This window comes from Euleptes europaea, chromosome 5, assembly GCF_029931775.1.
Source record: "Euleptes europaea isolate rEulEur1 chromosome 5, rEulEur1.hap1, whole genome shotgun sequence".
Lineage (NCBI taxonomy): Eukaryota > Metazoa > Chordata > Lepidosauria > Squamata > Sphaerodactylidae > Euleptes > Euleptes europaea.
The window spans coordinates 9026703-9040493 of NC_079316.1; the positions used below are offsets into that span (position 1 = coordinate 9026703).

At 47.5% G+C, this 13791-nt stretch overlaps 1 protein-coding gene across 2 annotated transcripts in view; it reads right to left on the reverse strand.

The window, feature by feature from the left end:
* Positions 1-5542: 5542 nt before the first annotated feature.
* The window catches only part of ABCC5 (ATP binding cassette subfamily C member 5), a 59693-nt gene continuing 51444 nt past the window's right edge, over positions 5543-13791 (reverse strand). For both annotated transcript variants that reach the window (XM_056849423.1, XM_056849422.1), the window contains exons 26-29: positions 10687-10765; positions 9162-9275; positions 8525-8689; positions 5543-5666 (exon numbers count right to left, since the gene is read on the reverse strand). In XM_056849423.1, the coding sequence (XP_056705401.1) occupies positions 5565-5666; positions 8525-8689; positions 9162-9275; positions 10687-10765 (460 nt within the window). In that variant the 3' untranslated portion in view covers positions 5543-5564. The remainder of the gene's footprint in view (positions 5667-8524; positions 8690-9161; positions 9276-10686; positions 10766-13791) is intronic.

Genomic DNA, 13791 nt, shown 5'->3' on the forward strand with positions numbered 1-13791 from the left:
CTAGAGATCTCCCAGGACCCACGGAGGGCCAGACCAAATGATTTCGCAGGCCTTATATGGCCCCCGGGCCTGACGTCCCCCACCCCTGGAGTAGACAATACTAACTTTGAGGGACCAAGGGTCTGGTTCGGTGGAAGGCAGCTTCGTGTGTTCAAAGGGAATAACTGTTTCCTCTTGGCTTTTGGCCAGTCTTGTGGTGGTTCATAGGACATCCTGTTATCAGATTCGGGCAGAATTGGTCGTCCTCCCGCATGCACCTGTCTGTCACAAGGAGACTCCACGGTTTCCATTCTTCCTTGCAACAGAAAGGCCTGCGGCTAGCAACCACTCACTTTGATACAATGCCGTTGCGAAAGATTAAAGCTTAAACTTTGTTTTTTAGGGCATATGCACCTGAGTTTTCAAGGAGACCACAACAAATTCAGTTGAAAGGCCAGAACACTGGTTACCCTTTTATTATCCTTCTGTCTGGCAGTCAGAGGAGCGAAAAGGAGTGCTGATGGGCCATGCTGTCCCTGTTAGTTAAAGCCTCGGTTTAGTGTGCCCTGACGCGTGTCAGGCCTAACCTGCACAGGAACTGTCAGGCAAGGTCTGACCGAAGATGTTAATGCTTACTGCAGGTGCTGGCCAAGGTCAGCGGTAGCAACTGCCAACTTGTGTTTTGACCCTGGACTCCGTGTGGATCTTGCCTCAAGGGGAGGGAGGTTCTCATGGCATCCAATGCTGTTGATTTCATATATACCCTGTAGCATGCTCTTAGTTCTCATTAGTGCCATCTTTCTTCTAGCTGCTGTAAACCTATGGATCTTCCAATAAAGCAATTCTCTTTTGGACTACTTGTCTGCGGATGTTGTTTATGGGATTGTCATGGGACAAGTGCTTACAGTGTAATGCCAGTAATCAGTATTCTTATTTGATTGTATGCTTTTGCATACTTGCTTTTATGGAAATGCTAGACCTAGAGTATAAGAGCTGGTTTGAAACACTATGTATTCATGTGCACACGCATGAGGGCTTTGGGAAGGTGGCACCCAGGAGCCATGGGTCAGTAAATCAGGCTCTCTGTGTCTGGTACAGCCTTCCACCAAGACACGGCCCAGAATTACCTACTGCTTAAGGAATGTTAAGTTTCGATTCCCCGTCCCAGATCATGTAGCTACCTAAATCCCCGCCTCAACCCCCACTGATAGGCCTATGCTAATCCAAAGGTGTCCATCATTGGGTCTTTGTGTGTCTATGCTCTGTATTACGTATATTGTAACACCCCGGACCAGAGGTTATAAAAGTTGCTGTAATCCTTTGTTCTGATGTGTGAATTGCCCTGCTTGCTTTGGGGCAATCACACCCGACTGCATTATTTTGGCCACAATAAACAGATCGTTAACTTTCCAACCTCCGACTGTATTATTTATCATTGGCTAATAAATAATACAGGAGCACTTCAACAGTCCACCGGACTCGGGGTTGCTTTCCTTGTAATGCCTGAAATCATTATATGCTATGGGAAGTGTATTGGAAATGTATTCTTTGATTTGGAATATATTCTTTGTGCTCAACAAAGTATATCTGCACTCATGTACATGCCACACTCAGCATATTAGAGGTGGCTTGTATAGTTACACCAAGCAGTTGCATATGTTACAGGCCTCAAGTATAAGTGTAAGTATAGTTACACTGTTGCTCCTTAGTTAGAAGCGAATTAAAGAATCCATAGATGGCCTTAGTATGCTTGCATAAGCTGGTTTTCCAGAGATAAGAACCAGCTAGGAACCCTCTTAGATATCTTGGATCCTGGCAGCTGCCAAGGCTAAGAAGAACTGCAGTAATTTAGGATCAAATAGAGAAGCACCTGACCATGAGGGTCTTCACTGCTCATTAGTGAGAATGAGATCACCATTTCTATGTAAAGCCTCCGAATCTCTAATAGGGTATTCAAATCCTTAAATATCTATTATTGGTTCTATGTATTGACGCCATGTATTTCGTCTTTTGTACCTCCCATTACCAAAGATTATATCCGTGCTTGCCCTCCTTTGATGTTTGTGTGAATTGTCCTGCGCATTTGGGCATTTTTCACCCGGTGTGTATATTGGGCCTAATAAACAAACTGCTTTGAACTCTCAACCTCCTACTGTGTTATTGTCATTGGGAATTGATACAATAAGACAGGCATATCATTCGCAAGTGCGGCGGCCGCGAGCGGGGCGCCGGGAAAAGCGCCGCCCGCGTGAATGCGCTTTCACACCGCGAAGATCCCTGGGATGTGGCGGCCGCTGCTGCCGAAGCGACTTTTTTAAAAAAAATGTACAAGTTTAAAGGGGGTGCGGGGGGGAATCTTTCTTTGAACACTTGGTGGGCGCCAGGAAAGGAGTCGGTGGATGCCATGGTGCCCATAGGCACCACATTGGGGACCCCTGCTTTACATGAACCTGATCCCGGGAACTTTGGGGAGGAGAATCTTTCCTCCTCTAGATAGTTGGTTAAGGGGTATTCATTTTATATATAGATATGGAAGAGATATAGATATGGAATATTGAATAGATAGATGGGAGAGGGAGAGAAGGTAGATGGTAGATAGATAGAAGGTCGATGGGTGGGTGGATAGAGAATAGAGAGAGCTATGGAAAATTTGTTCGGGAAGTGACTGAACGGCCACCAAATCCAGGACCCATTTCCATGTCCAGACCCACTCTGCATGGGTGTATTCACTGGACACGAAAGGGGGCAGGACTTACGAGCAAGAACAGCTCGGCTCATCCGGCATGCCGCACTGACAGCAGTGCACTGCTATGGCCATCCGAGGGAAGTTTGGGTTTTTTAGTCTTCCATTGTGGGAGAGCAGCTAAGTTTCTGACCTGGGTGGTAGCTCAGGCTAGCCTGATCGCATCAGATCTCGGAAGCTAAGCCGGGTCAGTCCCGGTTGGTACTTGGATGGGAAGCCGCCGAGTAAGCCCAGGGCTGCTACGCAGAAGCAGGAAGAAGCAAACCAGCTCTGTTCGTCTCTTGCCTTGAAAACTCCATGGGGTCTCTTTAAGTTGGCCGTCACTTGACAACGCTTTCCACCACAAACAAGCACCCAGTCTGTCTGCAGAACTAAAGCCTCTTTCTGCTACAGCCCGGATTCAGCACTGGTAGTTGTATTCCCGTGGCTGCACTGCGGTCTCTCTTATCTGTATGCTAAAAGTAGTTGCCTTTGCCATGCAATACAGCTTAGAGGCAACCCGATTTGCCAGAATGCCCTTTTCAGGAATGGTTGAGCTTCTGCTTTTTTCCCTTCAGGTAAGGGGAGGGGGCCTCGGCTAAGTGGCAGAGCATCTGCTTGGCATGCAGAGGATCCCAGGTTCAATCCCCGACATCGCCACTTAAAAGGACCAGCCAGTGGGTGATGTGGAAGAGCCAGCGTGATGTAGTGGTTAGGAGTGGCGGACTCTAATCTGATGAACTGGATTTGTTTCCCCACTCCTACACATGAAGCCTGCTGGGTGACCTTGGGCTAGTCACAGTTCTCTCTGAACCCTCTAAGCCTCACCTACCTTCCAAGCTGTCTGTTGTGGGGAAGGGAAGGCGATTGTAAGCCACTTTGAGACAAGGTAGAGAAAAGCTGGGTATAAAACCCTTTTCTTCTTTGTCTCTTCTTCCAAAAATTTTCTTATATATCAAATCAAGCCATCGGAACCTGGCTAATCAATCTAATGCCACACACCATTCAGAATGTTCAGTGGGATGCTTACTGAAACATGAAAATTTGTTTCTGGAATACTTTCCTGAAAGATAACTAGTTCAGTGGCATATAGAGAAGAAACCCCAGTGGCAGAAGCAAAGATGGTTCTCTGGCTCTGCTAGTCACTCCATCCCCTTTAATAAATTCTCATTTTCTAAAATATAAAAACCAACTCTTCTCTGCCAGAGACCCTGGAGAGCCATTGCCAGTCTGAGTAGAAAATACTGACTTTGATGGACCAAGAATCTGATTCAGTATAGCAATTTCATGTATGTGTTCAGGAAGCAAGATTAGCAGTAGGGCCCACCCTACTTATTAGTGGCAAGAGATTTACTATGTCCCAAGGGGGAGAGAGAAAAAAGCTTCACACAAGAATTTACAAAACCCAAAATAGTTTTTATTCACTTTTTCGGATTTTTGTCTCAACAGTTTGCAAACATGCTAAGGCTATAAAATGTCCAGCTGGACAGGAAAAAAAACCCAACCCAAAAACAAAACATGCAAGGCCTGATCATTTGAAAGTCACAGCTATTACAGGATTGACCGTGCTACTGGTCCCCATACAACAGGGATGGCGTACAGTAACCATGGTAACATACCACACAGGACTCAGCAACCTGAGGTAGGTCTCTTTACAGTAAGAAAATAAAAACACCCTACACCTGTGTCAAACCCTGATCGGCAGGAGCCTGCTTTAAAACAAAATGGCAAGTTGCTGGGGAGGGTTCGTAATGTCATTTAGTGCGAGCAGAAATGGTTAATTGTTACAGGTGTCAATCAAAAGCCGATCTTGAGGAGCTGCCCAGATGAGGTATTAGCATCTCTAAGGTCAATAAATTCAGCAGAGGCAGCTCAGAAACTTGGATCCGGCAGCAGGGACACAATATTAATAAAAGGCTCATTGCTACAGTTAAGTTATGGTTCTGGGCAAGGGTGGCTGACCTGTGAAACAGGAGGCGCTGACGTTTCTTTTATGATGTAAGGAAAATTGTACCAACGGAGAATGTTCTTCTCGTTCCCTTCAACGCACGAGGGTGCAAATTCTGCTACCACCAGACCCCCGCTTCTGAAACCACACACACAAAAAATCCACCCTGGGAATTAAGCTGTTGCTCCTTCCACTTGCCCCTAGAAATGGGTCCCGAAGCGGTGACGATTAATGATGCAACCAAAGTCACATCACCGGAGAGCGCCCCACCCATCTCTCCCCCTCCCTTCTGCGTAAGGACAAAAGACAACAGGACACAAAGAGGACACAATCGCAAAGATTCACTTCCATCCGGAGACCTGGGGAAATCTGGCATTAAGAGAAAGCCGACCGCAAGAGATACAAAGGGAGTCCTGATGCAGCCCGGCAAAAGCCGGGATTTCCCAGTACCATAAAACTGTACAAAAACCATAGAAAAGAATATGCACTGGTATTAACGCAGCGCTCATTTTAATATAAAATAAACAGCTTACATTTCCACTGTAAATATAGGCTATGTACAGAATTCTGTATAGATATAACTACATGTATAAAGCTTCAATATAGGCCTCTCGATACATTTATAGTTACGGCTCCCTGAGCCATTTTTTTTGTAGAGTGCATTTAATAACAAAATTAGTAACAAGAATATGGAATAAATACCATAATAAAAGCCATAAAGAATCTTCCTTACAGTACTTTTTTTAAAAAAACAAAAAACCCTCGGATCCTAACCCATGATGCTAAAAAGTAAAAATGGGGGAAAAGGCAATGAACTCTCGGGAGAACATGGAGACAGAGGAGGAGGAAGAGGAGCTCTGCCTGCCATGGGCAGGAAGCGGTCGCCTCCCAGTTAAAGTGACGTTGCCCTGAATTTTAGCCCTTGACAGTTGTCTTGTTTTCTGCAGCAGCAAACATGGCGGAGAAGCGGGAGTTCTCATTTGACAGGAGGGCAGACGGTGTGTCGAATTCGACGACCTGAAACAAATGAGATGGGGAGACTGTCAGCGATGAAAAAAACTAGTGCCTTTGCGATTGCCGGAAGTAGCGTGCCGGACCACAGCGGTGCCAAACCAGGTGGCACGGCATCAGAAGGGAACATGGGCTTGGTGGATCTAGTCCAGAGAGCCAGCGTGGTGTGTTGGTTAAGAGCGGTGGTTTGGAGCGGTGGACTCTGATCTGGAGAACCGGGTTCGATTCCCCACTCCTCCACAGGAGCGGGGGACTCTAATCTGGAGAACTTTCCCCACTCCAGCTGGGTGACCTTGGGCTAGTCACACGCTCTCAGCCCCATCTGCTGGTTTGATTCTCCTTAAATGGTAGAGAAAGTCAGCAGATAAAAACCAACTCTTCTTATCTACAACAAGGCGCCTAAGGGGCACCTTGGCTCATGCTGATGCCTGCTTACTTATTGAGTATGGGGAGATCACATCCAAAGAGTTTTGAATGGAACAGGGGCAGGCGGGGGGGGGGGGGGAGAAACAAGAACCTTCAGCTTGCTCCCGCTATTAATATTATAATTATTTATTGGATTTTTACCCCGCTCTCTGACCCGACCAAGGCTGGGCTCAGAGGGGCTCATATCTGTCAGAATACACTACGTAACATATAAAACCCAATAAAACTCTAAAATTTATCAACAACCTATTTGCGCCTATTGTTTTCACACTGGCCCATAACGAGCGAGGGGATGGAAATCGAGCCCTCATTAAAAAAGATGAAGAAAAAGAGTTTGTTTTTATATGCCAACTTTCTCTACCACTTAAGGAAGAATCAAACTGGCTTACAATCACCTTCCCTTCCCCTCCCCACAACAGACACCCTGTGAGGTAGGTGGGGTTGAGAAAGCGTGACTTGCCCAAGGTCACCCAGCTGGCATCATGTGTAGGAGTGGGGAAACAAATCCAGTTCACCAGATTAGCGTCTGCCACTCATGTGGAGGAGTGGGGAATCAAACCCAGTTCTCCAGATTAGAGTCCACCTCTCCAAACCACCGCTCTTAACCACTACACCACACTGTCTCTCCAGATTTGACAGATGGAATGGAAAGGAGGGACTTTGACTAGCAGAGCACTGGACTCCTTCTGGGCAGTTGTATCGCCACAATTTATCCCTGGCTTGGCCAGGGATAAACCAAGGGATATCCCAAAACCAGGGATATCCCATAAACCAAGACTTTCTCTGGGCTTGACAATACTTCCCTGTTAATGTGAGGAGAGCGAATCCTCCCTGTTCTTTGAAAACTGGAAGGGGGGGGATTCTTCCACTGGTCCCTTTGGCTACCATTTTGTGACTGGCCAACCCTGAGGCAACCAAACCGTAACTACACCTGCCTCCATGGCAGCCATATAGTGCCAGCCTCAGACAAAGATGGGGATTTCTGATCTAGTACATCCCCTCTTGAGAACCAGCGTGCCGTAGTGATTAAGGTATCGGACTAGGATCTGGGAAACCCAGGTTCGGATCCCCGCTCTGCCACGGAAACTTTGTGTGACCTGGGGCCAGTCACACACTCTCAGCCTCGGCCCTGGCAAGTCTTTGGATGGGGGACCTCCAAGAAATAGCAGGGCCATGACTGGGAGTCAAGCAGTGGCAAACCACCACTGAACATCTCTTGCCTTCAAAACCTCACTGGGTCACCATAAGTCAGCTGTGACTTGATGGCAAAACACCCCTCCCCTTTCTCTCATCGGTACCCTGTATTTAAAAAGCTTTCCCATCAAGTTTCTGTCCAAGTTAGAACATAAGAAAAGCCCTGCTGGATCAGGCCAAGGCCCATCAAGTCCAGCAGTCCGTTTACCAGGTGCCTCTAGAAAGCCCACAAACCAGACGACTGCAGCAGCACCATCCTGCCTGTGTTCCACAGCACCTAATATAATAGGCATGCTCCTCCGATCCTGGAGAGAATAGGTTTGCATCATGACTAATATTCATTTTGACTAGAAGCCATGGATAGCCCTATAAGAACATAAGAAAGGCCATGCTGAATCAGACCAAGGTCCATCAAATCCAGCAGTCTGTTCCCAGTGGCCAACCAGGTGCCTCTAGGAAGCCCACAACCAGACGACAGCAGCAGCATTATCCTGCTTGTGCTCCATAGCACCTAATAGGCATGCTCCTCTGATACTGTAAAGAATAGGTATGCCTCATGACTAGTATTCATTTTGACTCGCAGCCATGAATAGCCCGATCCTCCATGAATATGTCCAATCCCCTCTTAAAGCCTTTAAAGTTGGCAGCCATCACCACATTCTGGGGCAGGGAGTTCCACAGTTTAATTATGCATTGTGTGAAGTTCTATGAAGCCTCCCAGAGAGAAGAAGAAGAGTTGGTTTTTATATGCCAACTTTCTCTACCACTGAAGGAAGAATCAAACAAGCTTACAATCACCTTCCCTTCCCCACAACGGACACCCTCTGAGGTAGGTGAGGCTGAGAGAGCTCAAAGAGTACTCTGACTAGCCCAAGGTCACCCAGCTGGCTCCATGTGTAGGAGTGGGGAAACCAACCCGGTTCATCAGATTACCGTCTGTCACTCATGTGGAGGAGTGGGGAATCATCCAGATTAGAGTTCACTGCTCCAAACCAAACCACTACACCATATTGGCCTGGCAAACAGAGGAGCTGGCCAGGGCTTTTATACCTAGAAAGCTTTGTCTCATGTTGAAACCCATTTCCCCTTGGAGTTCCCGCATTCCCTGGACGAAAGGTGCCAGGGTCTGCCTCAGCTTGACGGGAAGTTCATACCCTGCATTCAAGCATCGTAAGTTGCCGTTTGTCTCCAGCGCTGCACAAAGCCTCGTGGGTCTAAACGCGAGGCGTCCGCATCTGACTGACCTGTCCTTGCACCAGAACCATGATGCGATCAGAGCCCAGAACCGTATGCAGGCGGTGAGCAATCGTCAGCATCGTGCAGTCGGCAAACGCCTCTCTGATGGTCTCCTGGATCAGCAGATCGGTCTCTGTGTCCATGGCAGCCGTCGCTTCGTCCAGGATCAAGACCTGAGCATAGAATGGAATCATAGAATCGGAAGGTACCACCAGGGTCATCTAGTCCACCCACTGCACGACGCAGGAAATTCCAAACTACCTCCCCCCCACACCCCCAGTGACCCCTACTCCACGCCCAGAACATGGCCAAGGTGCCCTCCGGTTGGATGCCTGCCTGCCCACACCGGGGAGGGGGGGTCATCTGGGGCAGCTGCCTGCTTGGGGCTTGGTCGGCTAATTTTAAAGTTGATAATTTTGTATGGCCCACGAATGATGTTATAAATATCCAAATGGTGGAAAAAAGGTTCCCCACCCCTGGTCTAGATGGAAACTCTGTTGATGTTACTAACTTAGTATTTTTCATTTTATTATGTAATTGTGGCATTGTTGATATGTTTGTAATGGCCAACAGCCATATGCAAATAAAACCATTCATTCATTCAACTACAGACAGGATTAGTTTCCCTTCCGTTCGCCTGCTCACCTTACAACGGCGCAGCAGAGCTCTGGCGATGCAGAGCAGCTGCCTCTCCCCGACGGAGAAGTTCTCCCCATTTTCCATTACTTCGGATTCAAGTTTCATGGGCAGCTGAGATATCTGGATGAGAACAAGGGAAGGGATCAGTGTCGGGGCCCGAAGCCTCTTGCAGAATACATGAACTGGTGAGGCTGCCTGATACTGAATCAGAGCATTGGTCCATCGGAGTCAGTATTCCCTACTCAGACCAGCAGCAGCTCTCCATGGTCTCAGGCAGAGGTCTTTCACATCACCTTCTTACCTGGTCCCTTTAACTGGAGATGCCGGGGACTGAACGTGGGACTTTCTACATGCCAAGCAGAGGCTCTACTACTGAGCCAAGGCCCCTACCAAACCTGTCACACAAACACACCTTGTCGCCTGAATCACTTCCCAGTCTTTGCGTAACCCCATGTTGCTGAGACTCCCTTTCACCCAGCTTCTAAGTATCCAGTTTATCTACAGGATGTTCTAGAAGAAGTTGATTTTCATATGCCGACTTTCTCTACCACTTAAGGAAGAATCAAACCAACTTACAATCACCTTCCCTTCCCCTCCCCACAACAGACACCCTGTGAGGTACGTGGAGCTGAGAGAGCTGTGACTACAATTGCCTTCCCTTCCCCACAACAGACACCCTGGGAGGTAGGTGGGGCTGCGAGAGAACTGTGACTAGCCAAGTCACCCAGCTTGCTTCATGTGTAGGAGTGGGGAAACAAATCCAGTTCACCAGATTAGCCTCTCTTAACTGCTACACCACACTGGCTCTCTAGGCCTCAGTATTAACACTGAGTAGGGTGAAAGCATCACCAATGGGCTGACCTCCCAGCCAGGTCACCCTTACATGTGCTGTGATTTCTCAAAAGCTAGCTGACAGACAGCTGATAGGAAGAAAGTAGATTCCTTTGAAATGTGGTGTTGGAGGAGAGTGTTACGGATACCCTGGACTGCCAAAAAAAAAAAAAAAAAACAGTGGGTTATAGATCAAATTAAGCCTGAACTGACTCTAGAAGCTAAAATGACTAAACTGAGGCTGTCGTACTTTGGTCACATTATGAGAAGACAGGAGTCACTGGAAAAGACAATCCTGCTAGGAAAAGTTGAGGGCAGCAGGAAAAGAGGAAGATCCAACAAGAGATGGCTTGACTCTAGAAAGGAAACCAGGGACCTCAGTTTGCAAGACCTGAGCAAGGTGGTTAAGGATAGGACGTTTTGGAGAACATTGATTCATAGGGTTGGCATGAGTCAGAAGCAACTTGACGGTTCTTAACGCACACACAGTCGAGAGACCTGTTTCTTTATTCCTCTCACTTGGGTTTATGCCTCGAAGAAGGATCAAGACGCAAGATTCCTTAAGGCTTTCAAGCAGCTTTTTGGGGCTCTTGCTAAACAGATGCGCTGAAGTCATTGGCCAGCATCTTATAGCGTCACAGGGCTGCACTCGGAATGCTAGGAAAGCACCTGCTCTCTGCTCCTTCTTGCCCATACTTACACATTCCTTCATGTGAGTCCGTTCCAAAGCATCCCAGATTTGCTCTTCGCTGTACTGAGTGAAAGGATCCAAGTTGGATCTAGGGAGGGGGGAAAGCGTCAACAGGAAAGGGCCGTCAATTCCCTTCTGTACAGCCACATGTGTATCCCAACAGAATGCACCCTAAGGCCGCTTTTCACAGGCATATAGTAATGCACTTTCAATCCACTTTGCAGCTGGATTTTACTGTGTTAAATGGCAAGACCCACTTGCCGACGGTCACCAAAGTGCATTAAGATTATTCAGTCTGTGCAAAAAGCATCATACAAAAGCCAAGCATCCCCCACCCCCACGCATGAGGCACAGAGGAAGACAAACTCACAAGAAGTTCAGAATTCAGAACAGATAAAAGGAAGTATTTCTTCACACAACGCATAGTTGTGCCCCAGGATGCAGTGATGGCTGCCAACTTGGAAGGCTTTAAGAGGGGAGTGGACACGCTCATGGAGGAGAGGGCTATTCATGGCTACTAGTCAAAATGGATACTAGTCATGATGCATACCTATTCTCTCCAGGATCAGAGGAGCATGCCTATTATGTGAGATGCTGTGGAACACAGGCAGGACAATGCTGCTGCAGTTGTCTTGCTTTGGGGCTTCCTCGAGGCACCTGGTTGGCCACTATGTGATCAGACTGCTGGACTTGATGGGCCTGGGTCTGACCCAGCATGGCTTTTCTTATATTCTTATGTTGCATGCCTATTCTCTTCAGGATCAGAGGAGTATGCCTATTATATGAGGTGCTGTGAAACACAGGCAGGATAATGTTACTGCAGTCGTCTTGTTTGTGGGCTTCCTAGAGGCACCTGGTTGGCTACTGTGGGAACAGCCTGCTGGACTTGATGGGCCTGGGTCTCATCCAGCATGGCTTTCTTATATTATGATGCATGCCTATTCTCTCCAGGATCAGAGGAGCAGGCCTATTGATTAGGTGCTGTGGAGCACAGGCAGGACAATGCTGCTGCAGTCGTCTTGCTTGTAGGCTTCCTAGAGGCACCTGGTTGGCCACTGTGGGAACAGACTGCTGGACTTGATGGGCCTGGGTCTGATCCAGCAGAGCCTTTCTTATGTTCTTATGAGCATGCCTATTATATTAGGAGCTTTGGAACACAGACAGGACAATGCTGCTGCAGTCGTCTTGTTTGTGGGCTTCCTGGAGGCACCTGGTTGGCCACTGTGGGAACAGACTGCTGGACTTGATGGGCCTGGGTCTCATCCAGCATGGCCTTTCTTATGTTCTTATGTTATCTGAACTGAGAGGGGGGGAAAGAACCCTGCAGGCCAGAAGTTTCAAGCCAGCAAATTTCTCCATCTCTCCAATCTCATACAGATCTAAAAAGACACCTTTTCTGGTGAGTTTCAGCAAACTGCCTGAGAACTCTGAGCCCTCGAAAACAATAGCCTTATTTCATGCAAGAAAAAAACAGGAAGCTGGCTGAGCTCAGATGTAGAACACACAACTTTCCCCTGTATTGTGCCCCTGAATGACAACCGCTCTTCATTGAAAAACTAGGCCAAGGGGTGTCAAACCCATTTATTATGAGGATCGGATATGACATAAATGTCACTTTGTCTGGTTGGGCCGTTCCTCACCAGCCCATATCGAGAGTGGGGGGTAGTGGCCAGATGTAACTGAATGGACAGATAAAGTAGCAGAATATGCTACTATGGCTAAGTTAACATCTTTAGTGAATGAAAATGGAAAGTATTTCTTGACTATACAGCTATTAACTAATAAAAACAATAGTGGCAAAAGCTGATTAAAGAGGACATATCTTCCAGATATATGTCCAGTCATCCTCAGAGATATTAGAATTGATTTCTCTCTGCCACTTCTTAGTATATGAAGGAATCAAAGAGTTACAGTGAGGGGAAAAAGTATTTGATCACCTGCTAAATTTGCCCGTTTGCCCTCTGACGAAGAAATGACCAGTCCATAATTTTAATGGTAGGTTTATTGTAGCTGTGAGAGACAGAATAACAACAGGAAAAACCCCGGAAACCCAGAAGACAAAAGTCAGAGATTGATGTGCATTATAATGAGTGAAATAAGTATTTGATCCCTTTGCAAAAGATGATTTAGTACTTGGTGGCAAAACCCTTGTTGGCAATTACAGAGGTCAGACGTTTCATGTAGGTGGCCACCAGGTTTGCACACATCTCAGGAGGTATTTTGTCACACTCCTCTTTGCAGATCCTCTCCAAGTCAGTAAGATTTCGAGGCTGATGTGTAGCTACTCGAACCTTCAGCTCCCTCCACAGATTTTCGATGGGACTGGCTAGGCCACTCCAGGACCTTAATGTGCTTCTTCTTGAGCCACTCCTTTGTTGCCTTGGCCGTGTGTTTTGGGTCATTGTCATGCTGGAATACCCATCCTCGACCCATTTTCAATGCCCTGGCTAAGGGAAGGAGGTGCTCACCGAAGATTTGACGATACATGGTCCCGTCCATCGTCCCTTCGATGCGGTGAAGGTGTCCTGTCCCCTTAGCAGAAAAACACCCCCAAAGCATAATATGTCCCCCTCCATGTTTGACGGTGGGGATGGTGTTCTTGGGGTCGTAGGCAGCATTCCTCCTCCTCCAAACACGGCGAGTTGAGTTGATGCCAAAGAGCTCGATTTTGGTCTCATCTGACCACAACACTTTCACCCAGTTCTCCTCTGGATCATTCAGATGTGCATTGGCAAACTGAAGACTGGCCTGTACATGTGCTGTCATGAGCAAGGGGACCTTGCGGGCTCTGCAAGATCTCAGTCCTTCACGGCGTAGTGTGTCACCAACTGTTTTCATGGTGACTATGGTCCCAGCTGCCCTGAGATCATTGCAACTCCACGAGATGAGATCTTGCTTGGAGCCCCAGACCGAGGGAGGTTGACAGTTAGGATTAGGGTTGTCACCTTCTCACCAAGCTGTTTGGCAATAGTCTTGTAGCCCAGTCCAGCCTTGTGCAGGTCTACAATCTTGTCCCTGACATCCTTGGACAGCTCTTTGGTCTTGGTCATGGTGGCTAGTTTGGAATCTGATGGATTGATTGCTTCTGTCGACAGCAGAACCCTAACCCTAACT